General features: G+C 38.3%; 2 protein-coding genes across 3 annotated transcripts in view; one reads left to right on the top strand and one right to left on the bottom strand.

Moving 5' to 3' along the window:
- The window catches only part of Wdr92 (dynein axonemal assembly factor 10), a 30,023-nt gene extending 29,366 nt beyond the window's left edge, over window positions 1-657 (bottom strand). Inside the window, exon 1 of the mRNA XM_083137332.1 lies at window positions 365-657. Within this exon, the coding sequence (XP_082993458.1) occupies window positions 365-541 (177 nt within the window). The 5' untranslated portion in view covers window positions 542-657. The remainder of the gene's footprint in view (window positions 1-364) is intronic.
- A 48-nt stretch (window positions 658-705) lies between these two features.
- Window positions 706-25,112, top strand: LOC146000025 (ribosomal RNA processing protein 36 homolog). Of its 2 annotated transcripts, none has more exons than XM_083137334.1 (7): window positions 706-803; window positions 4,087-4,316; window positions 6,493-6,638; window positions 10,288-10,405; window positions 12,565-12,693; window positions 17,157-17,274; window positions 24,411-25,112. In XM_083137334.1, exons 2-7 carry the CDS (start codon window positions 4,113-4,115, stop codon window positions 24,536-24,538), a joined length of 843 nt encoding a protein of 280 aa, XP_082993460.1. In that variant the 5' UTR covers window positions 706-803; window positions 4,087-4,112; the 3' UTR covers window positions 24,539-25,112. The 2 variants fall into 2 exon arrangements, with proteins under 2 accessions (XP_082993460.1, XP_082993461.1); XM_083137335.1 differs by having other exon boundaries at window positions 728-803; window positions 4,092-4,316.
- The last annotated feature ends 1,468 nt before the right edge of the window (window positions 25,113-26,580 follow it).

The raw sequence follows: 26,580 nt of genomic DNA on the forward strand, positions 1-26,580 counted from the left end.
AAAATTGCGAAAAATCATTAAACACTCGGAACTGTTACAAAAATTTCTAAACTTGTAATATTACAAGTTCTTTCAAGCATAATTCTCCAAGATTATAGTTTTTCTAAAAAGAAAAATCGGAGCTCCCTGCGATTTTCCAAATGAAAAACGTCTTCCTTAATGTAAATTATGTTGCAAAAAATGTACATTTAAGAGTTTCTTTTAAAAAAAATAATTTAGTTATATCGGTGGGGGGGGGGGGGAGCGGGGGGTAGTAACGCCATGCATTCAGCGATCGAAAGTTGGGCTCTACAACTTGAGAGATCTTACATACAGAAAAATATATGTACACTCAAGAGAATAAATTTAAAATGTTTGACGATACCTCTGAAATTAACTTCAGTTCACCTTCACATATTTCATACACTTGTATTATTCCGGTTCCTCGAGGTTGTGAACCTAATACTACAAATTTAGCGGAACATGGTATCCACTTGGCATCAAACACAGTATAGTTAGTTGATTTTTCAATGTGGCATATAATTTGAGGTTTATCCATCATATGTTACACGGAATAAAATAATCATGCAATAAAACAGTCACATGGGTAAAAATAACTACTTTCAATCAACTGAAACAAGGTACTTTGTAGCATAAAATCATCCTTGATCCGCGACCTAGTTTTCATTTGTTTGTAAACAACTTCCACTGTAAAAACAGTTGACGTTCAATTACGCGAACATCTGTACTGTCTTGGTGTTGGAAGGAGCATAAAGTTTCTCGTCTTCGGCAGTTTTTTGTCGCGCCAGGAACATTGAAATTCGGTAAGCCAAATAAATCAAATCAAAATATATAATACGGTAAGGGTTTTATAATTGAGTTGCAAAAGATGTACATCGTTAGTAGTAGTACACAAAAAAGTTAGTACAAGGCACAAATCCTTTCTGACCTATATACTAGCAGCATGATGTAATGGTATTTTATTGCAATTTAGGGGCTGGTGACCAGCTGTACACCTTCGAAAATTTCAACTCTGTTTTTCTCAGTCATAAATGGGTTGTAGAAAATTCACAAATCAAACTTTGGTTCTATTCATATAATTTAGCAAAATCTGTTATAATCTTTATTAAATGTTAAGTATCCCCGAAACGCCTGAAATTCCTTTATTTTCTTCTTTTTCACATTGGTACTTACGTATTCTGCATTGGTACTTACGTATTCTGCATTCCTAAGGATTCTTGAAGGTGCCATTTCGTTTTTTTTCACTGAAATAATCTATATTTTCGACGTATGAAGTAAGTTTTGACGCTAAATAGCGGTCACAGTTTCGCTCCTTAGTCGGCATGCAGTGTTTCAACCCCACTCCACCACAAAATACCTACGTAGCCCCACAAACCATTGACGCATAGCCCCACGAACCATTTCCGGTAAGGTTAGGTTAGCTAGGGTCACGTATAGGTTACAATAGTTAAAAATTGGTTTCAAAAAGAATATGTGTAGCCCCACACACCATTCTCGCATAGCCCCACTAACCATCGACACATAGCCTCATGAACCATTGACACACAGCCCCACAAACAATTTGTGGAAACATACCTTCTTCAGTTACAAAAACACGTTTTGGAAACACTGGCCGGGATTGACTCTGGGATTACGTCATCACACACAGGCTACATCCACCTGGAAGTATATGGATGCAAGAGCTTTCGTGCATCGGTAACACATTTATATCGAAAAATAGATGATTTACCGGCAAAATTGAATGAACGATGCGAGAAAACACTTCCCCGAACTACCACAATTCTAAAGAAACTGCATTCGGTAAGGAATTTCGGGAAAAATTTACTATCCTTCGGACACCTCTTATTTTTTCGTTTCGTCAATTTTTGACATTCGTACTTACGTATCTGCTTCGTGGAACATTCCTTAAGGTGTATCAACGTTGTTTTTAGCCCCACAAACCACTGGCACATAGCCCCACAAACCATTTGCGAAAACGTACCTTCTTCAGATACAGAAACACGTGTTTGGAAACACTGACCGGAATTACGTCATCACACACAGGCAACATTTGGCTGGAAGGAAATGGATTCAACAGCTTTCGTGCAACGTTCACACATTTATATCGAATAATACATGATTTACTGGCAAAATTCAATGAACGAGGCGAGAAGACACTTCCTTAAACTTCCACAAGAAACTGCATTCGGTAAGTAATTTCTCCTGTCAATTTTAAAAAATCTGTTTTCCGGATATGGAAAGTTTACCCCTACTTTCGTACCCGGATTTGAAATTATGCTAATACCTCGCAAACCATTGACGTTAGTCCCACAAACCCTTTCCATTAAGGTTAGGTTAGGCAAGCATAGTTTAAAAAAAAAAAAAATACTTGACACGTCATGTTATAGTGAAAACACGGCGAGGTTTGAAACACTTACTGGGAACACACGGAACATTGTGCTCACATGCAGAAAGCAAATGGCGGTAGCAGCAATAACGTGTCTGAGAGATATTTTCGCAGATAAACACATGATTTTGCATTAAAATCGATCACAACTACATTACCGAACTTCAACAACGCTAAAGAAAATGATTTGCGTAATTAAGTAATTTCGGTAACGGTTCCGATTGTTTTATGAATCTTTTTAAATTCTCCTAGCAGGAAGACTAATTATCGTAGAATTTTGGAAATCATTGTCACACGAAATTTGAACCTTCCTTAAAGTAAATGTGTACTGCTTGGATTTCAAAAAAAGTTATTTATGTTGACACAAAAAGCTTAAAAATTACCTTACGCAAGCATGCACGCTTCCCATGGACAATGTTTTTGCTGTTGACAATCGACTGTAAGTATCATAGACTAGTTGGAATGAATGTAGAAGTAAATCAGAACCTTAGTACAATGCATTTAGGGTCTTTATTGTAATGCTAAGGGAACCGAACCTTACCTGCCTAACCTAACCACAAAAGCATATATTGAACAAAATATTAAGTGATCGCTAAAACTCTGCAGTATGTGTTACCAGACATAAATCGAAATCGAACCATGTAAAAATTGCATTCATAGCATGATGAAATTGCAATAAAACAAAAGGAACTTGGGCCGTACTTTCTTATGTAAAAAGTAAGAAATCCATTTCTGCTATACAAAAGTGTTACCAAATTAATCAAGATGCCACACATCTGTTTCTACAATGCCCAGAATTTGATAGAGAACGAGACAAACTATATAATGGTTTGCCCCATCATGGTGTTCCATTCCCTGTATCCCTAATTACCCTCCTCACGGATTCCAATCCTTCTATTATGTGGATTCTTTACGGATATGCCAGAAGATGTAACTTTACGATTTAGTGAACACTGAACAGTATCCCCCTTTCTTTTCTTTCTGTGGATAACAAATACAAAGTGAACCAACACTTCAGACAAGATGACTAAGATCAACTCACAGTTGATAGGGTCAGTAAAAATTAGAACTATCCTGTTGGAACAAGCATAAAATTTTTCTTCTTGGGCAGTTTTCTGTCATGCCAGGAATATTGAAATTTGGTAATCCAAATAAATCAAATCGAAATATATAATACGGTAAGGGTTTTATAATTCAGTTGCAAGAGATGTACATCGTTAGTAGTAGTACACAAAAAAGTTAGTACAAGGCACAAATCCTTTCTGACCTATATTCTAGCAGCATGATGTAATGGTATTTTATTTCAATTTAGGGGCTGGTGACCAGCTGTACACCTTCGAACATTTCAACTCTGTTTTCCTGAGTCTACAGATTTTGATGGTTTACGATGCCTTAAAATTTTTTTCAACATGCGGAAACTGCAAATAGTATTTAATCCTGAAATGTGGCCACATCCGGCACGTTCAATTTCTTGCACCGGACCACTTTCACCAGTTTTTAAAAATTAATTTTTCTTATACACACACAAAACACATGGAAAATTGAAGAATAACTATAATTACTATTATCATGATACCTAACAAGGTCGGAAAATTATCACTTGGTTTGAAGCAAATTTCATCCACAGTCCAATTACATTGAATTTACATAAAATGTAAAAGTTTTAAGTCTTTCTAATGTGTATGTTCTTTTTGTTGTAGAGAAGAGTACAAGAAAAGACATTACAATGGATAAAGATCTTGAAGACAGTTACGATTCTGATGATAGTGAGGAAACGAGAGAGCAGAAACATATGGAATTAACCGAGCTGTCAGAGAACAATTCTTCAGAATCAGACAGTGAAATGTTACTGTCTACAGAAAAAAAGGAACACACTTCATTACAGCTTGCAGACAATGAAAATGTTTGTGATGCTGAAGATGCTGAAAGGGTAAAGTATTACATTTTTCCTATCTTGCTGGAAGTAGTGTAAGTGTGATAGGAACTTGAAGAGAACAGAGAAACAGCTAAATTTGTTGAATTCATAATGGATGATGTGTCACTTAAAATATCGCTGGTTGAACGAATGCTGTTTTGTCGCACCTCTACTTTTCATGGTAGATAAGTTGATGACATTATCATGTTCCTTACGTGTTACTATGACATGTTCCATAGCGATGTATCTGGCGAAGTGGTGTAAATTATCAGCATTAATAAAATGTTTTCACAAATCTTGTAGTGCATCAAAATCCACATAATCAGCTCTCCTGCAGATGGACATAAGACAAAATAGAATTCAGCCGGCGATATGTAATCTACATACTGTGTATTACCAACATGTTATAAAGTCATGGAGAAAGAAGTTTCTTTTAACTTCACTTTATGCACAGATAAGGTGGCTTGAGAGAGATCCAGGACACTAAAATAAAAGCCAGCACTACTTTATTACTACTAGCAGTGTTGCCACATTAACAGAACAAAGTTCCACAACGTACCTATTTTCTACAGCATCTAGTGCTAACATCAGAATGTGTAGAAAATGCTGGAGAATAGAACTGTAATAAAGAATTAATGGGTTGTTTTACCATTATAATTAATGATATAACAGTAAAATTTCTCATTATTTTATATAACTTTTTCTGTAAAATGTTAGTCATTATAATTTGTAAAATTACTTTCAAAGTACTCAGGTATACAATATATTTTACAGCATGACGACTAATAAACATAACCTCATAATTTGGACCAAAGTGGTGGACATTTTTCTTCCATTGTTACTTTTTTAGTTAAGTTAGTATAGTTATTTTGCACATATATGCCAATTTGAGTAATATTTATGCATACTTAAAGGGAAAAATTGAATAGCTTTACTTGACTGAAAGAAAGAGCATACTTTATAGCCATTCTTACACTATTTGTTGCAGGTTCACATCGATTTTGACCATTACTTTTTTATTATCACAGTTCCCATAGGTCTCCAAAAATGAGATGAATAGGAAAGAATGCATATTCTGAAAGTTTGACATGGTTTACCACAACAATTCTTATTTATTGTATATGTTAATTAGATATAATACAAATAAAGGACAGTGCAGGCACGTAAGAAAAACAAAAACAGAAGTCTGACAATTTCAAATTTTGCAGCATTTTTTATATATTTCAAAAAAGTTGGTTTACCGCAAGTATACCAGGTAACATGAGAGAATACACCACTGGTCGTCATAACAATGTGCAATATAGTTATTCTGAATTGCCAATTTCTGTGAGAAGAGCACTTTTAGCTTCAAAACAAGCCTAACATGTGACTTCTGTTACTGATGACAAATGTTAATGATTATTTTATTGTTTGGGTTCATGTTCAAACATTTCATTTTTCATAGTTTGCAACCCTGTTGCTGGAAATGTGTTGGTCTCAGAGCTCTGAAAATTTTCACATTTACTTTACTTCACATTCCTCACCAACTGCCTACATTTAATAAATTCAATAAAATTTGGAAGATGTGAGGTTTAGAAGTTTGTATGTAATGATCTGTACACAAAAGTACTTGGGTCACATGTCTGTAAAAGAACATACTGGAAGAAATTGTAATTTTTTTCCACTGAATTATAATTAACTTTTGGCACACATAATGGAAAGGAACTATTTTCCTAATATTTAACAGTGTTTTCTGATTCTGTGTATAGATTCTGCAAATTATTTTAAAGTTTGAGAGGGAGGATGTGAAATATATAAATCAGGATAGTTAGACAGTGTTGTTGAATTACAATATACATATACTCTCCATTCCCGTAGAAGATTTGAGAACCATTCTAGAAAATTTAGAAGATTTAAGTAATTTACTTTAATATTAAATTCACTTATCTAGTTATTTGTTTTAACATGCTCTTACTTAATACCATTAAAAAGCAGCATAAGAAACTATTGTGTGTGGTAATTTTGATCATAAAGTTGTGCATTTAGTAAGCATTCTGTGTCGAAAGTAATGCTTGCAGAATTGTTACACGTGTTAGAAATTCCTGACTTTTTGCTGATTTTTGGAAAATAAAAGTAAATTGTCCATTACTATTCTATCATTGTGCATATATTAGTCCATAATAATATTTAATTGGCATTTTATTTTTTTCAGACAGCCATCAGGAAGGAACTTTCAACAATGAGTTTTGAGGACCTTCAAAAACTCAAGGAAAAACTTGGTGCTAAGGTGTATAATGAAGCAATGTTTGGAACCACGAATGTTAAGAAAGTAGATTTTAAACGAGCTAACAAGAACAGGTACGTAATATACTTTGATGAAGAAATTTGCATGCGTAGTGGTAGGAATCTGTTCTAATTTAAAAATTCATATAATACGAGGGGGCGTACTATAATGATTTACACTTTATTTTTTTTTCAGGTCCCATGGTCCACCATTCGTGAAGTGAGGACTGGCGTATGAAGCTACGAGTCTACTCTACAGATTGCAGACAGCAGTGCCTAAAAATAATTCCCGGTGTTCACACAGCAGCACGTTCCGTACATCATTGTCAGCAGATCATTGAACAACATGGAAAGCGATTATAATGGTCAGCATTGGACAAGTTGGTTTCTATGGAGAGAGGGTGTGACCACAGCAGATATTTACAGACGAGAATATGTGAGGTGTGGCAGGACCTCAAACCCCATTTCAGCAATGGCTGTGGTTGATTCCCGACTGATGTGGGAGCGTGCGTTGTCGTGTTGCAGGAGCACTCCTTTTGCCCATTTTCCTGGTCGTTTTTTTTGAACCCATCTGGCGAACACTTTCCCCATATTAAGGTGATGGTGCACGATTCGCTGCAGGGTGTTTCTGGACAGGCCCATGGTTACCTCCATTTCAGAAAACGTGATGCACCTGTTCTCAAGAATGACTTGGTCAACCCGTGTAATGTTTCTTGGTGTTGTCACAGTCACTTTCCTTACAGAACGTGTCTCTTTTTCTGTTGACGTGCATCCTGTTTTCCAGCCTTCCACCCAATTATAAACTGTTTTCTGTGAAGGTGCATGTTCACCTCACACTGATACCAATCGTCTGCAAATCTCTGCTGTGTTCACACCCTATCTCCATACAAACCAACTTGTCCAACGCTGACCATTATAATCGCTTTCCATGTTGTCCAATAGTCCGCTGACAATGACGTACAGAACGTGCTGCTGTGTGAACACCGGGAATCCTTTTTGGGCACTGCTGCCTGCAATCTGTAGACTAGACTCATAGCTCATATGCCAGTCCTCACTTCTCGAATGGTGGACCATGCGACCTCGAAATAAGTAAAGTCTAAATCCTTATAGTACGCCCCTCATATATATATACATAGTGGAACCCTGATTTTATGTTTCAGGGTTTTACATCTTCCTGCATTATACATTCAATCTTGATGGTCCCAACATAGTATAATGTCATAATATTTTCCTCGATTTTACATTTTCCTGCATTTTAATAAGTTTTTTCAACTTTGTCCCCTGAAAAACACAATATCTAGGTTCGACTGTATATAGGGCTGGGTGTATACTGATGTGTCAGTATCAGTCAATGTTATTGGTACCTGTATCCAGGAGACAAGATTGTTTCATCTTTAATCAGAGATGCTGTGTGTCAGCATATGCAAGGTTCTGTGCATGATACCAAATGCACAATATCTATGAATTCTGGGCTAGAATTGTGTAGCAAATTATATTTTGTGAATAATTATTAGCTTTAAGGGGTATTTCATAATGTTCTTGTGGGTTACAAAGATATCTTACACACGTGTGCTAAATTCTATGGAAATTTCACACAGAAGTATCACATAACATGCTGTCTAGCATCCGAGAGACTTGTCACAAGAAACCTTAAAGAATTGCAGCCTTTCACACCTCAGTGGCATGACATGCTGCACATGTTGCGTAACACTTGGGTGCCTGTCACTGCAGTGTGCAGTCTCCCATTGATATGTAAGGGTTGTTCAAGTAAAACATAGACTGAGTTGGTAAGATTGCAAACATTTGATAGGGTGGATAGATAGTGGCAGCACTGTAGGCATGGCAACAATACAGAACGTTGTCAGTCTCCGTAAAACGTCTGTCAAGTAGAGGAGGATGTTGTTGCCACAGGGGTGTGTAATGAATACATCCAAGCGGGCACAACATGTCGTGCTCCAATTCCTGTGCAAATAAGGTGTTGCATCCAGGGCCGGATTAAAGTGGGTGCTATTGATGCTGCAACATTAGGCCAATTCCTGAAATAGGCCCACATGGAAACAGACGAGAATTTTCGAAAAGCTGAACAGTTTTTTTTTTTTGTTTGTTATATTAACCTGAAAATAAATCTTAGAATGAAATTTGGAGCCCCAATTTCGGATGCCTAGACACAGCGTTACTTATTATACAGTTACTATTATTCTTTGCACCGTGACGTAACTATAACATCGTTGTGTTTATTGTTCACCTAAGATTTCAAGCATCAGGCCCAATTTCGTCTTAATCCGCCCCTGGTTGCATCAGGTATTTTGCTGAATGCAAGTGGGATATGAGGATGTGAAATTGAAACATAATACTGTGTTGAAATGGTGTCTCGAGGAGGATTGCTAAACATGACGGATCTCGCTCATTAGGGGCAGGCACCTGTGATGACTCAAGAAACAATTGATTGTTTTTTATATAGTATGGGCACATCAGCACATGTATAGGCTACATATTTGCACCCATCACACAATACAGAGATAAGCCCCCTTAACTAAAGTAAAACTGAGGACAGATCCCTATCAAGAAAATAAAACATGTCTCTGGAAAACTTCCTTACTCAGTTTTTAAAATTAACTAATTCATTCATTACTTAGCAAGAACTACTCTTTACCTAGCCTAAAAGCTGAGGCTGTAAAGAGGCACTCATCAGGACAAACACAGGACAACATGATCCCACCTTGGCCATAGGTCCAGGTGCGAGACACTCCTTGGCCTGCAAGAAGCACTTACCAGAGTGTACTACGTGGAAGGGAGGTTGACTTTTGGGTGGCTTACCAGGTCACCCCTTACACCTCGAGAAACAATTGAAGCTGTGAACATGGTAAAGAAAAATCGTCATTAATCCATACATGAGCTTTGATCCTTAGCGCTGGGTCTATTCACTGTATCCTTCAGAAATATCTGGAGTGCCCAATGGATACCCCAGAATCTCACACCAGCATCCTTCTTTGCAGTGGGTGAACAGAAACTTGTTGAACATTCGAACCACTGCCAAAATGGTGGAGGGTGCCTATGACTCACTGGAACTATTCTCAGTATGGTGTCATTATGATATAGTGTATGATGTCCAATACATTGGGGCGTGCATATTTAGTTTTTGACGAAAACACAAAATGTGAAGTAACACATTGTGATGTTAATTTTTTGAGTTTTTGAAAGATGTGAGGTGCATTTTGCTACCATGTTTTGTCACAAAATGATGCGAAATAAACTCTTAAAACACGAAAGTTAGGGTTTATTTACTGACATGACACCTTCTGAGGTCTGAATTATCCTGTGAGTTATGTAAATCATGGAAAAGTGATTAATTGTGTTGTAAATATTTGAGAAGGAAAAATGGATTCCTTTACACAGGAATAAACTTAATACAGTGATGTACTATTAAAAGTGAAATGTCAATTTTCTGTAACAAGTGTAGTTTTTAAATCAAACTAGGATTTTATTCATCATTTTATATTCCGCTTTTGATCCCAAAATGTGCCCAGTTCTTTGTACTGATATATCTTGATCTTTTATTTACCATAAAGATGTGGCTCTACCAATACATAAAGTGTTGGTTTCTCGAGGCTTGTCTATGTTTCATTTGAACGTCCCTTGTATTAATTTTGCAAGAGCACTAATTTATACCTGCAGCCAGTAAAATATATTTCCAATTTCCACTGTTTCAATTTTTTCGTTGTAGACCAAGGGAGATGTCTTCCAAAGTTCATGTATCTGCATATAGGGAAGTTGTTCCTGTTAAAAAACCCACGATTCGCGATCCAAGATTTGACAGTTTGTGTGGAGACTTCAAGGAACATGCAAGTATTTTTTTTCCTCTTTCTTAATCCTGGTGAATTCAGCTTTGTCTTTCACTTATAGTTTATTGAATAGTCAAAATGTAAATCAAAATAAGACTTTTTGTTTTATTTTTAATTTTGGTTATTGATTATGAGCAACATTGTGCACCATTAAGAAGAATGTAAATGATCATTTTTTTTTGTCCTTTTATTTGGTGTTAACTTTACTTTGGTGTAAAATATTTCTCTGCTGTTGTCCACAGATTATAGTAGATTAATCTTAATGTTATTTTGTGGTTTTGGCATCACACATAAGATTATATACCTCATGTTCATAGAGAATTGTCTTTGTCTTTTTTAAATTAAAACCTAGGCTAACCAGGGTTAGATCTACAGTTTAAAGTTGAATATGAACCACTATGTGCCTCCACCTGGTATCAAACCCAGGATCACTTGATTGCAAGGTGATGATGATGACGTTACCACTGTGCCATCATTGAGGCCTTTGTCTTGTTATTTCAACACTGAACCGAAAGAATTTTCTTAATCACTGATAGGATTAACGTAAAGGTAAGGTTCCCCATGCATATTGCACCATGCCATGTAGCTCAGTCGTTAGGGCATCTGACTACCTTGTGAGACCCAGGTTCGATCCCGGCAGCACTTTTTCAACCTGTTCAAGCAGCTCCGGCACCCACCCAGTGTCGTGGGTGGAAGAAACTGGGGGGTAAAGGCAGAAAGGGGCATGGTGTTCATCACATCACCCCCAGCTCGGCCGAGATCATGAAAGTGTGGGACCCTAACCCCACACCCCTATATGCCTTCATGGTATGGTGCAAAGCACAGGGGAGCACTTTACTTTACTTTGCATGAAGGCACATTTAGGGGATGTGGGAATAGGGCCCCACACCTTTTCCATCTCTGCCAACGGGTTGCCCCAGGTACCCATTTTTTTTTATGTTGGGTGAACCCTAGAGTCACTTTATGCAGAGACAAGGCCAGAAAAATTCCGACCTTTGATCACCCACCCTGGGAATTGAACCAGGTCTCCCACATTGCAGTCAGATACCCTACTGACTATAGACCACCGTAGCTCCAATAACACTGAATTACATACTGAAATAAAATAGCAAATTTCGCCACTCTTTCCTGGCATTGGTTCTACTGCACAGTAACCAAATGCACAATGAACAAAATATTGACTTCACGTCAGGAAATCATCATCTTGACCTTTCCCTTCACCCTGACAGACAGTAATCCCTTGAAAGGATGAGAAATTCCACTATTAACATTTTCAAATGGAATTTGTTTGGAATTTTTGCTTAGGTCTGTACACATCTTGCTTGTGATAAGATCCCAGTCATTGGGTTGTAAAAAATCATGTGTAGACATCTGTAACTCTGGATCGAACATTTTATTACCTGACATCTCACTCATGCTTTCAAATGTCATTATGCAAACTGGTAAGCGATAGGTGTAAGCCTGATCTTATAAATTACTGGATTCCCACTTTTTAACAAAGCAAGCCATTGCTTGTCAATTTTTTTAAGTCAGGGTAGCAAGTAAAAGAAAAGCTGCTAAACCAAGTGCTCTCACTTGTATGGACTAGACATTGCAGTTGGAAATTTTTTGACTTTGACCTGTGCATATCATTTGTCAACTTGCCATATCCTACGTACAAATTATATTGTGATATGCCAAAAGTGACAGAAAAGCAACACTGAATAACTTTCCGTGTCCTACCGATCTCAAGGAGTTTTCATGTGCTTCACACATCCTGCTCAACTGCACCAGGGCCACACCACACTACAGTGAGAAACCAGATTCCTACCACCAGATAGGTGATGGGCATGCAGAACCAGTCTCAGAGACATATCATGGTAAGGTGTGAGTTACTTAACACCAACACCTATTACTACCATAATTCCTTCACAGAACAGTCATTCAGGGCAGAGATAACCAAGGAAGTTAAAAACCTGACTTGACCTTTTATTTCTGAAACTACCCCTGTACCTGTAACAAGTATAATACTACAATATATTGGACATACATTGCTATTTTCATGAAAAAAATATGGTTTTAATTATTTGTTATTTCATTATATAATTTTTTTTATAACCAAGCATCTAAGCATCTTTTATATATATATATGTATAAGCTTGAGTTTTGTATCATTTCAGGCTTGGAAATCAAATTATAGTTTTTTAAATGATATGCGGCTCCAAGAAAGAGATGAACTCAAAAAGGAATTAAAATCTGAAACTGATCCAGAAAGAAAACAAAAGATTCGCTTCGTAGTTCAACGGATGGTAAGAAACTTTTCAAGTGTATTTCTAGAATGGAGACTTTCGAATAGAACAGAATCTTGATTATACGAGGGTAGGTTGATAAATTTGCAGCCTCCTCTATAAGACAAGGACAGGCCCAACAGTACTTGGTGGTTTTATTCAACATATTTTCCTCCTAACGTAATGCACTTTTTAGATCGCTGCTGCAATGCTCGCAAACCTTGCAAATAGATGTTCGAAGATTGCTCTGCAAACCAAGCCTCTGCCTCTATGTGATTAATGATGGCCTCTGCGCCATCAAAATGCATACCCTTCAGAACCATTTTTTATTTTGAAAAGATATATTAGTCCAATGGTGCAAAGTCTGGGTAATATGGGGGATGCTCCTGTATCTGGAACTGCAGTTGCTCCAGTTTGTCCATTGTTCGACGTTCCTTATGGACGGATGCACTGTCATGCAGAAAGAAGGCCACTTTCGTCAGCTTTCTGTGTCTCTTTTCCTTGACTGCCACCTTCAGTTTTTTCAGCAGAGATATGTAATAAGTTGATGGTTATGCCACATTGGAGGTACTTGCTAGCAGGATTCCCTCACAATCCCAGAAGACCTCATCCAGATCTTTTGCAGTGGATCACTGTATTGTGGCCTTCTGTGGGCATGGAGAACCACTGTGGTTCCATTCTGCTGACTGCTGTTTTGTCATGGGATCATAGCAATACAACCATGTTTCTTCCACTGTTACCAGTCTTTGCACAAAACTGGAGCTATATACTTGAAATCGGGCCAAAACTTTCTTGCACTTCTCTATCCGTTCACGCTTTGGCTTTCAAAATTTTTGGAATCCATTTTGCCGCAACCTTCATGCCCAAGTCCTCATGACTAACTTTCCACAACCATTCATGGCTGATGTGCAGTTCCTCCTCTATCTGTCTGAGTAAGATTTGGCGATCGTCAGGAATCATCCTGTGGATGGCATAATCATCTCAGGTGTGGTTAGCCTGACCTTGGTCATCCTCCAGCTCAAATTGCCCAAGTGTGAAAATTCCTGCCCATTTCTACACGGAGGTGAAGGCACAGTGGTGTCTTAACCCTCAATATCGTGGTCAGGTCATTATGGATCTTTTGGCAAGAACCCCTTAAGGTACTTGATGAAAAATGCTGTTCAAATTTACTAATGACTGGAATCTGGGCTGACATCCTCAATTTGACGGTGGGGTGTAAGGGGTGATCGATCTTCCATGTAGTACACCCAATTGTCAACCTCACTTCCACATATTACACCCTGGACTGCATTTTGCAGACTAATGAGGCTCTGGCGTCTGGCCTTATTGCCAGTATAATTCTGTGTGTTGTCCTGTTTTTTGTCCTTATGTGTGCTGAGGGCCTCTTTACAGCCTCAGCTGTTAGCAAAAGTCAGAATATTTTAATATTTCAGAAACACGACATTGCAATTATGCTATTTTAGTTATGGTAAGGGGCTGGACCCCATATAATGTGATGGCTGCAAGGTAACCTAAGTGCTAACGCACCCAAAATTTTAAATTCAAATTCAATTTGATGGTGCTAGTTTGTGTACTAACAGTTGGGCTGAAAAGTTCGTAGGCTAACATAGTAAAAAATATTTTTTTGACAAAATTCGATTTTATTATTCAATATAGTTGCCTTTGAGGGCGATACAACGATTATAGCGGTCATACAATTTTTTGATGCCATTTTTATAGTACGATTTCTCTTTAGCCTCAAAATAGGCCTCAGTTTCGGCGATCACCTCTTCATCAGTGCTAAATTTCTTTCCAGCGAGCATTCTTTTAAGGTCTGCAAACAGGAAAAAGTCACTGGGGGCCAGATCTGGAGAATATGGTGGATGGGGAAGCAGTTCGTAGTCTAATTCATATAAATTTGCCATCGTTTTCATTGATTTGTGACACGGTGCATTGTCTTGATGAAACAGCACTTTTTTCTTCTTCAAATGGGGCCGTTTTTTCGTGATTTCATCCTTTAAACGCTCCAACAACGCTATGTAATAATTGCTGTTGATGGTCTGGCCCTTTTTGAGGTAATCGATGAATATAATACCATGCGCATCCCAGAATACTGATGCCATAAGCTTGCCAGCCGACTGTTGCATCTTTCCACGCTTTGGATTCGGTTCATCACGTGCAGTCCACTCGGCTGACTGTCAATTGTACTCTGGAGTGTAGTTATGGAGCCATGTTTCATCCATTGTAATATATCGACGGAAAAATTCGTGTTTATTACGGTTGAATATCGCTAAACATTGCTCCGAATCATCAAAACGTTGTTGCTTTTGATCGATTGTGAGCACGCGCGGCACCCATTTTGCACACAGCTTTCGCATGTTCAAATATTCATGCACAATATGTCCAACACGTTCCTTCGATATTTTTAAAGTCTCAGCTATCTCTATCAACTTCACTTTACGATCATTTAAAATTATTTTGTGGACTTTTTTGATGTTTTCGTCGGTAACAGCCTCTTTGGGGCATCCACTGCGTGCATCGTCTTCGATGCTCATTTCGCCTCGTTTAAATTTAGCAAACCACTTCTCAACGGTTGATTTTCCTGGTGCAGAGTCCAAATAATGTTTATCAAGCCAAGCCTTGGCTTCAACAGTATTTTTTTCGCCAAAAAGCAATGCTTTATTAACACACGAAATTCTTTTTTATCCATTTTTTCACAATAACAAAAGCTGCTTCACTCACAATGCTATATCTCACGAACTAATTATCCGGCAGCTGTGAAATTTATACACGTATCTTTTGAAGGTTAGTACTAACTAAAAATCACATGGATTTAATTCTAGTAACGCCATCTCTGAGCCAGCCTATGAACTTTTCAGCCCAACTGTTAGTTTACTCGAACCAGCATAGACGGCGAATTTTTCAACCTGCCCTCGAATGTTTTTTAGAGGCCTGAAGTTTAAAATCTGTTCAGAATTCTACAGTGTATATCTAATATTTCATTTGTTTGATTCTGATTCACTTTCAATCTACAGTAACAATTTCTACAATTTGGCAATTTTGGTGTGTGATATATTAAAAAAATGTAATTGTTTTTCATCCCTTCATTGTCATGTCTTTGCTGTTTAGTATTTCGTTATTGTGAATTTTGTGTATAAATCATGTTCTCTAAACACATTAAACTTTAGAGGACGAGAACCTGTCCCACTTGAAAGCCTCTTCTGGACGACACTTTCCAGGTGTGCACTTTTCAAACATGGCACGATGTAAAAAAAATCGTAGTGTGAGAACTAATTGTTGTAGAGAGATGAAATCCTTCTTTTTTTTTGGTTGTTGTGGGGAAAGGATAGGGCTTTTACTGGGGATCACACACAGTGTTCAATTAAGGGCCTAAAACACGAAATAAATTAAGGGCCTAAAATGCCAAACTGTCAATTATTATGATTAAATCTTTTTTTTGCAAACAATTGAGATTGTATAAAACTATGAAATGTACATTTTAGTTAATAAAATATATACACAGGACAAAATAAGGAATGTTTCACATAATGAAAATTTGAATGTTGCATGGTATCATATAATTGTAAAATTGAGTTGTTGTTTTAAGTCAACTTTATGTGCAGAGAGGCTAATCAGGACTTGATCTACAGTTTAAAGTGAGAACTGAACCAATATGTGCCTGCACTGGGCATCGAACCTGGGACTCCTTGATTTCAAGGCAAAAATATTGCCGCTGTGATATCAGGCAGGTAATTGGAAAAATTAGTTTCTTTTTCAAATAAAATAGCTGGTGATTGAAAGTCTTTCCTATTTATCTCGGCACTCTTACAAATGTTATGTTGATGGGTCACATTGATCATTTGAATCAAACTGTCCATATATTGAGCCACTTTCTGTCGGAATTTCCAGTCTTCCCTTCTGTCCATCTTATTACATCAACTGTTCAGTACAGTTGCACAAATATGACAGTTTAATAGAAATCACAAACATACAAATAAACAAAAAATACTCTTCGTTAGTCACGCACGAAAAGGCTGACCAGGTTTTCAGTCAAAACTAGGCACAGTCAGTCGTGCACAGAGACCAGGGCATTGCAGTTAGTAGCTTGAAGATCTGACTAAACAAAACAAAATCGTGGGATAATGGATGAAGATTAGAAACTCGGCTAGACAGAGGAAGAGTGTTGTCAAAACATTAATTGATAAATGGCGATGTTAAAACCACACACCCAGAACTAGAGACCATGTGCGACAAACACAGAGTTAAATGAACATCTAGATTGAGTTCAAGATATTTTTTAAAATGTCCTACTTCTCTCTTCCTGTTCCAAATCCTGAGAATCTGATTGGCCCTAAAATGCAGTCCCACAAGTAATATATTAGTAGATAAACATGAAGTTGAATAATTTAATAACAGTGGGTTTGTGTGTACCTTCTTGTTATAACAAGAGTGTTATGGAATAATTGAGTTAAGTTGAATATCATATCAATGTGGTCCCTTTATAGGACAATCAACTAAGAGAGGAGAAACGCCATAAGAAAATGGAAGAGAAGAAGCAGCAAGAAGTGAAGGAGAGAATTGAAATGATGAAACAAGGAAAGACACCCTACTATCCCAAAAAATGTGAGTAATCTTATAATACATGCATAATTAATGTAGAATCTTCTTGTTTAGATTTTTGACTATGAATAACTTAGCTCCTTGATGAGGTGCTGTAGCTATATGATCACTTACAGTGGACAGTAAGGTGGTAATTTTTCATTTATGCATTTTCCATTTCCTAAATTTCATTGTACTACTGTACTGAAGTTGTATACCCAGTTCTAAAATCATTGAAAATGTTAATTGGTTTTCACTAGGTAGCATGTTTTTTTATATATATTTTTTACTGGACATGTATGCCACACTGCAGCCTTTTCTGGCATGTGGTAACACTGGTGTCCTGTATTCCGGAGGTTCCAGGTTCCATCCATGGTGATGGTACATTCAACAGTGGTTCAGATTCTATTTTAAACTCAAGTTCCAGTCCTGATTAGGCTATGTGAGCTTCAAGTAGACTGAAAAATAAATGTAGCACTGCACTGGCATAAATGTAAAGTCACATTTTCCCCAAGCGTGAAGATAATGCTATTATTTTCGCAGTCATGGACAGCAGACAACGCAAAATGCAGTAAGTATGCAAAATAGTAGGGATGGGACCTTTTAATCGGTACTCTATCGGTATCAGCCGATATAGGCATATCGGTTTATCAGTAAAATTACCGATTAATTTACTGATCCGATATATTGATAAATATCTGTTAATTTAGTGCAAAATTCTGCCATTTTGTTGTAATTTTTATGGATAAGCTCCATGCCCTACTTTCTAAAAAAGTAAATGTCTAAATATGCAATTTCTTTTGCACTGCAGTCACCTTGAAACACACATTTATTAAGAGTGTCAATGAACCTTTCAGGTTCTTCAAGGACCATTTCTTATTTTATATCAGATCGGTAGAATATCGGTATCGGTAAATTTTATGTCAGTACATTATCGGTATCGGCCAAAATTTAATATCTGCCCATCGCTACAAAATAGTAATCAAGCACCTAAAATCATCAAAAAATATCTGAAATGCACATTAAAGAAGTTGCAGTTATGAGAATGCTCATGGCAAGAAACAAGCTGTGAATATGCTAGGAAGGGGAAAACAGTACTGGTCAACAGCATTACACAGAATGAATCTAGAAAGTACTCATAAAATAAGATATTACATTTTTGTTGATACCGATAAAGTACCAATATACAAAGATATATTGCATCCCTAAAATGCAAATAAAGTACAAATTACTCTGATCATCAGAACAATGAACATGTGACAGCATTTAATTGTTACCAATTTCCTTAATTTTTCTTTTTATTCTTGTTCATTGATTTTATTTACAATCTTGTATTTTTTCAAAGCCTTTTCTAAAGAGCATAACCATAAAAATTTGTTAACAAGGATATTTTCCCATAGCTCTCTCGGTCTGTTTCAACATACCGTGTTCCTTTAATGTTGAGGGGAATAAACAATGCGGTTGATAATATAAGACGTAAGCGAATTACTAAAGATATATTCGCGAAACTTACTTGTAAATGTTCTATTAATTTCGGTGGCCTCTGCCACGTGACTGTTTTCAAATTGTAAAATGTATAATCACTTCTTGTGTAAAAGAAAAAGAGAGAAATGTTATAGCATACTGTTTTGTTGCATAGCAACTAGGAGATAACAAGAAAGTTTGTGAGTAGTTCGAATCACTTCAAATCAAGCATAAACTAATGTATTCATTAGTGCAAATAACAAGTATATTCACCAGAGAATGGTGTTGTGATTTTGAACTATTTACATTAGTTTATTTCATAATTTGCTGTGAAGTAGAATAGTTATTTCCTGAGCATAAAGTAAAATGCTCAAGCCTCTATGACACTAGCAGCCACCATCCACTTGGGAACTCGATGTGGATGGTGGAAGAGGCCACCAAAATTAAGAGAACATTTACAAGTAAGTTTCGCGGATATATCTTTAGTAACTCGCTTACGTCTTATACCGTGTTACATAATATAAAATTTCCATAGGTAGTTGGAACTGAAAAAAAAGTTTGAGAGAGTGTCATTTGTAGTAAACTCAAGAAATTAGGATGCCAATACTTAACTTAGAAATACTTAAACATGTAAGTTTACATTTTTGGGTATTGTACAACCTTGGTGACAATGAAGTTCGACCAGAAAGGTATACGTGATTAAATGCACAGAGGCATAGGCGGTGGAATGGGTGACCCGCAGAAGTGACGCATGTGTGTAAGAGGAGACGTGTGAGCAGGCAAGAATCGTGATCCCAGCATGTTGCACCCAAGGTCACGTAAAGAACGAAAATGGGGAACTATATGCGTGACATTGAACGTCGACCAGGCACCAGACCCATACGGTAAATTCCAGATAGTGGCGCATTCGACGGAACCATGACGTCACGGACACGATAAGGGAGTCCGCCGTAGTATATAAACGCGTGCTGTGCACCGAGGAACCGCAGTGCATCATCACCATGGCCAGGGGCAAACTTAGTGACAACACCGTGAGGAGAAGAGTGGTGGAGTTGCAACGGGATGGACTCAGTGAACGGGAAATAGGGCGCCAACTGAACTTATCCAAGTCAACCGACTACTGCATCATCAAACACCACCAAAATACGGGTACTACAGAGCCAGGTAAGGCCCCCGGTCGAAAATGCCTGCTGAGCGTGCGTGACCTACGGATATTTGGGTGCTATATCCAGACCAACAATCATGTTTCTGTGGCCGAATTACGACTGTGGACTCGAGAACGCTTTCACATTGAAGTGTCAACCAGAACCATTCGCCGTTACCTACAGCGATGCGGTTACCGAGTGTACAAGGCGAAACGTAAACCCTTCCTTTCCATGTTGAAAAAGGCAATCGACTACGGTGGGCACGAATGTACCGGTGATGGACATTTCGGCAGTGGAACAGGGTTTTGTGGACGGACGAATCCAGTTTCAATGTTGTGTACGGGAAAATACGGAAAACAGTCATTTGTCGGAAGGAGGAACATTGATTGATTGATTGATTGATTTAGTTTATTTTACTTCGCGTTTTGTGCCTCTTGGCTAATTTGCGAAGATGGGGATGAGTGATGAAATGATGAAATTGATGAATGGACATTCACAAACAACCAAGCCCGACCGGGATTCGAACCCGGGACCCTTGGCGTCGCAGCACGATGTGCTAACCACTCGGCCACAGGGTCGGGCGGAAGGAGGAACAGAATGAAGCAAAATGTTATGCACTTCGGGTACAGAAACTTGCGTCAGTGATCGTATGGGGATGCATGACGGCATCTGGGGTTGGCCCACTACACGTCTGTGAGGGCATTGTGAATGCACACGCCTATACACGCATACTGGAGCGGCATCTTCCCACAGTGCGAAGGCACCTGTTCCACAGGCGGCATCTCATCTTTCAACACGACAATGCCAGGCCTCATACAGCGCGGCTGACAAGAGAATGGTTGACTCGCCATCACGTGCGAACTCTGCCATGGCCACCATCGAGTCCCGACCTCTCGCCCATTAAGAATGTGTGGCGTGTGCAACAGAGGGGACCCACGACAGTGTCTGCTCTTATCGCCTGCCTGCAGGAGGAATGGCACCGCATCGATGTGGAATACCTTGAACGACTCGTCCGCAGCATGCCCCGACGCATTGCCACAGTTATTCTCCGACGGGGCGTCGTCGCACCATGGTAAGCAGGATCCCCTCTAACAGTGGTCGAACTTCAATGTCACGTGTAGATGGACGAAAATGTTTTATTTTGTGTGGACACCACACATTGCTGCGTTGCAGCGGAAATTTATGTTTTCCTTTGTTCCATGTAGCCTGCTGGAAAAAAATATGTTCAGCATATGCATGTGTTCTCCTTCTTTCACAACGCACTCCTATATTTGTGACTGGTCGAACTTCATTGTCACTAAGGTTGTATAATACTCCCCTCACCCCCGTTAAATTATTGGACAATTAATTTGTAACTATACTTAGCATGAAATCTCCATACATAGTAGTGCTACATTTTGTAATTTATCTATTCACTTTGGATTAATGTGGCAGCTGCAGGGGCTCTCTGAAAAGGGATTTCTTGAGTAAATCACCCTTCTTCTTCTGATTGCACCTCGTATATAGAGACAACATGTCAATGTTGTACCTCCTGTGAAAGGCCTAACCATTCCATACAAAATAAAACAAACATGAACACACTACAATGAATAGTTCTCATTCTATGAATTTTTAAAAGCTATTACTTGCATTTGAAAAGCCTGTATTTTAATGCTTAGCTAACTTTGGTTTTGTTTTTTCCTGTTAATATAATTTGGATACGTTAGATAATAGCATATGAGTTCTCCATTTTAAAAGTGGAAGTTTCAAATAACTACAATAGAGAGAGAGGTGATATGTAGGGCCTGGATAGTTCTGCATATTGCATATGCAAATGTATATGTGAATCGTATACAGTCCGCCACAAGAAAATAGCACCATTCTTAAAAAAACATGTTTAGCATGAATTAATAAAAATCATGATTTTTATCCACCCTGTATGCAACCATGGCTCCACCCTTGCTATTGTCGGGTTCACAGGCTCGGAACAAAACATTTTTTTTTTTTCTGTATCGTCCAGTTGCCAGAAGATCACATAATTTATGGCGGAGCACCGCAGTGGTGCTATTTTTTTTTGTTACTGACTGTATATATGAACTTCTTGCATAGACCCAACAACTGCTACTGAAATTGTATTTTACATCTGTGTGTTGAGCATATTTTCTTAATACGTGGGCAGATCGAAAAGTAACGCACAATAATTTTTTTCGCAAAAAGTTTAATATGTAACAAAAACCAAACAAATCACAAATGAACTGACATATTTGACCTACTTTTCTACATAGTCACCAAGTTTCTCAACACATTTCTCCCATCGTGGTACCAGTTTCAATATGCCCTGTTCGTAGAAGTCCTTTTGGTTGGAGTTTAGCCATCTGCGGACTGCTGATTTCACTTCCGCATCTGTCACAAAGTGTTGGCCGGACAGGAATTCCATCTTGGGACCAAACAGATGAAAGTCCGATGGTGCCAGGTCCGGACTGTATGGTAGATGCTGGAGCACCTCCCACCCAAATTCGATGAGTTTCTCACGAACAGGAGCAGCAACATGGGGACGGGCATTTTCACGAAGAAGTTTGACACCATCAGCATGAATGTTGCGGCGTTTGTCACGAAGGGCACGACGCAACTTAACTAAAGTTTTAATGTAGGCTGCAGCATTCACAGTGGTCCCGTGTTCAGCAAAGTCCACCAATAACACACAAAACATGTCCCAGAACACTGTCACAAGCACTTTCCTAGCAGATCGAGTCACTTTGAATTTTTTTCGTACTGGGGAACCAGCATGTTTCCACTCCATAGAGGCCTGCTTGGTTTCGGGCATGTAGTGGTACGCCCACGACTCATCACCAGTGACGATTCCTTTCAAAAAGTCATGCCCTTCTGCGGCGTAACGCATTAAGTGATCCATGCTTGTCATCATTCGCTGGCCCTTGTGGTGGTCTGTCAGGATCTTAGGCACCCAGCGAGCACTAACTTTACGGAATTTCAACGTGTCATGAACAATGTGGTACACCGAACCATAGGAAATGTTGAACGTATGCGATAAGGTTCGCAGGTGCACATGCCGGTCCTTCACAATTGCTGCCTCAATGGCGCGGATATTCTGCGGAGTTGAAGCTGTTACTGGCCGCCCGGAGCGTGGCGAATCACTAAGGTTCACACGGCCCTCTTGAAAGAATGCACAGACATTGCTACGGTCCAGACAGTCGTCCCCACGCATGTCCCTGTGAATTTCACTCGGTGTATGGTCTTTGGCTCACAAAAATCGAACCACACTTTGCTGCTCTTCACACGTGGACGACAGTAACATGCGCGCCATGTTTGTTTCGTAGTTCAGGCTTCTCTCGCTAGAGCTGCAGAGGGGAAAAAATACCCTCTGTGGTGCAAACTTCAAACTCTCTCGTCGTACAATTTCAGCATTCCAGCTGCAATATCTGGGGAGAAAAAAAATATTGTGCGTTACTTTCCGATCTGCCTAGTAAAAGAACTTCCAATTTCCTTCTGTCACTGCTTTTTATTCAACACTTTTTTTTTTTTTTTTAAAAAAAAGGAGATAAGATTTTGTCATCCTTGCAGGGGTAGCTCAGCTGTTAGGGTGTCTGACTACCATGCGAGAGACCCAGTTCGATCACCAGCAGGGGAGAACTGGGACTTTTTCAACCTATTCAAGCGGCTCCGTCGTCCACCCAGCGTCGTATAGAGTGGGTACCTGGAGGAAACTCTGGGGGGTAAAGGCAGGCAGGGGCATGGTGCTGATCACATCACCCCCAGCTTGGCCGAGATCAAGAAAGTGTGGGTCCCTAACGCCACACCCCCTATACTCCTTCATGGTGTAGTGCAAAGCACAGGGGAGCACTTTACTTTTACTTTACATCCTTGCAGTAACACTCGACAACTACTCTTTTTGAGAGAAATGATAACAATGCAATGGACTGCCCATAGATGATGTGGAACTTAATGTGTCACATACTGTACCTTAAAATATTGTCCAATTATATCTTGTGAAGTAGAGCAAATTTTTTCTGAGTATGAAAATATTCTTGCCGAAAACAGAAGTTTCAAGGCTGAAATTTGAGATATCATGTTGTAATTAAGTGCAATCATGATCTGTAAGGGATGTAATTTTTTTCATTTATAAAACAGCAGTGGAAACTAAACAAGAGTGTGTGGAAGAATTCAGAACTCGAACTTTTACATATATTACTTGCTAAATCGTATCAGCTGGGAAAAAAAACGATACATATCTGTTTACATGTAGGGTTTTTGTGATAGCTCATGGAAAATATTTAGATAAAGTAAGGTGTGTTCTTAAATTGATATATTTATTTGAATATTGTGTACCTTTTTAGTGCATAACTATCCGGGCCCTACTCGTATGTATGTCATTAAATAAAGGTGCATGATGTATACTTATTTTACTCAGAGTAATTACTTACAATCTCTTACATGTGGTCAAAAGTAAAAATATAAGTACATGTTGAAATTAAAAATTTGCAAGTTTTCGTAATTGATAACAGCATATTGAAAATTTAACTCTCATTTAATTCCATGCATTCTTTTGTCTTTCAGCGGAGAAGAGGATGACGGAATTAGTCAACAAGTATGAAGAGTTGAAACAGACTGGCAAATTGAAAAAGCACTTGCAAAAGTACAGAAAAAGACAAATGGGGAAAATTAACAGGAAGCTTACAAGTTGAAATCTAAGACTTGTGTACAAACTTTAATTGGCTAATAAATTATTTTTATTATTGTTTGAAATTTGACATTTCAAATGAAACGGCAGTGCTAAACATAATTATATGTTACTTCTCTGAATGTAATTGACAGGGTTCTACATTAGCATGCAAAGTTAATTGGGCATTTCCACGTGTCTACTGCTTTTAATTATATTAGAAACCAAATAACCAGAGCCTTCATAGCAATGCCCCAAAACCTATAAGTCATCGCAGTGTAGAATTCAAGCAAATATGGTCCCCTCTCCTCAAAAATGAGAAAATCGGCATTCAGGATGAGTGCAGCAAGAATTAGGACAGGATTCTAGGGAGATCTGTGAAGTAGTTGTTTAGTGCACAAGATTTGTAGTAATCACAAACTTGTAATAGGTTCAATCTCCAGAAAAGCTGCTTCTCGAAACATGTATATTTAAAAGCACTAGACAATGCATAATAGCCAATTAACGTTGCATATCAATTATAGGTTATCATCATCCTAGATATCTAGTGTGAAAAAGACTTTTAAATATGTCAGTGAAACTGAAGCCAGATTTTAAATACACTGCTAAAAAAATAAAGAGTTGTCACTTATTAAAACTTTTATAACTTTCTTGTACTGCTATGTATTCATATGAAAAGTACAACAACATGAAAGCAACTCTTCTTCTATGTGACACTCAAAAAATTACACAGAAATTCTCTTTATGTAACTCAATTTATGGTTTTATGTTATGCAGCAGACGAAAATCAGCCGTGGAATGCGGCCACTGAGCTGAAGCGAATTCCAGTTTTCCGGTAATCGCTTGCAAGTGAGCTGCTCTGCATCGGCTCAGTCCTCCATACACAGCCATTACCAGTTTCTTGATATTTCCTCCACCATCTGTACGTAGATCTATGAGGAACTCCATATTGCAAACCTGCTTCATTCACGCTTAAGTTGCCAGCTTCAATGAGAGCTATGACGCTCTCACACGTTGCCTGTTCACGCTGAGCCATCCTTGCCAAATGATAAGGTGGAAGGAGAAGCACTCACTTCAGGTGCATGTTTGTGGTGGCCGAACGAGAACGTCATTTACGTCACAGTGACGTCAGAGGGATTGGCAACGCATACGTGCAAGCACATAGTCTTTTCAAAACTGTGAGTTATTTATAAAAAAAAATATACTGTGATTTCTAGAAGGTGTGTGCTTGAACCAAACCAAGTGAAACATTTGATATATATATTTTTTTTAATTCCAGATTGTTGAAAATAAGAGTGTGATTTAAGGGAAGTGTATTCATCCAGCAATACTGCATTTATTTTGTTCTATGTCGATATTTGTTATTTCCGGCAATTAATTTGATGTGGTTTATTTACTTCGCATTTCTGCAACTTTTTGAGAGAAAAGATGAGGATAAGTGATGGAATTATTAATTTCATGAAAGGACACTCACAAAGAACACCCATGCCCGGGCCGGAATTGCATCCTGGGTTCTGCCTATTCGTGACGATAAAGGTGATTGATAATTATAATTTGCCTGATTCATAATCACTAGTCAACAACCATTTTGCAACATCAAAGGTAACATGTGTTCTTAACTAATTCGGATGTGCTGATTTCAGATCTGCAACTGAAATTTTTGTATCACGTAACATTTCAGAGATACACGTGACGTCATATCCAGCATAACGTGGGTACGTTATTTACATTTGGATTCCAATTTATATGATTTTGGGCAACAATGAAAATAAATTTTGCAACAATGTATAAACAAACACACTTATAAAAAGATTTGTTTGTTTTTGTGGCTATGTTTCCATTGTTGACATTCAAAAAGGCTGTTTCTCCCTCCCCCAGAATGAGTTACTGATTAGATAAGGGAGAATGCTCTACAGACTGAAGGGAGTGTGATTTAATGAGTTCAGTATTACGTGCTTTGAGGTAGATAATTTGTGTTGAAGTTACTTGGGTGATACTGCAATGAAGAAAAACCGACGTGATTGTGTAAATTTACCAAACAATTTCTGCTATGTGTGCGGGCAGTAC

This window comes from Lepisma saccharinum, chromosome 16, assembly GCF_977018435.1.
Source record: "Lepisma saccharinum chromosome 16, izLepSacc3.1, whole genome shotgun sequence".
NCBI classification, from domain to species: Eukaryota; Metazoa; Arthropoda; class Insecta; order Zygentoma; family Lepismatidae; genus Lepisma; species Lepisma saccharinum.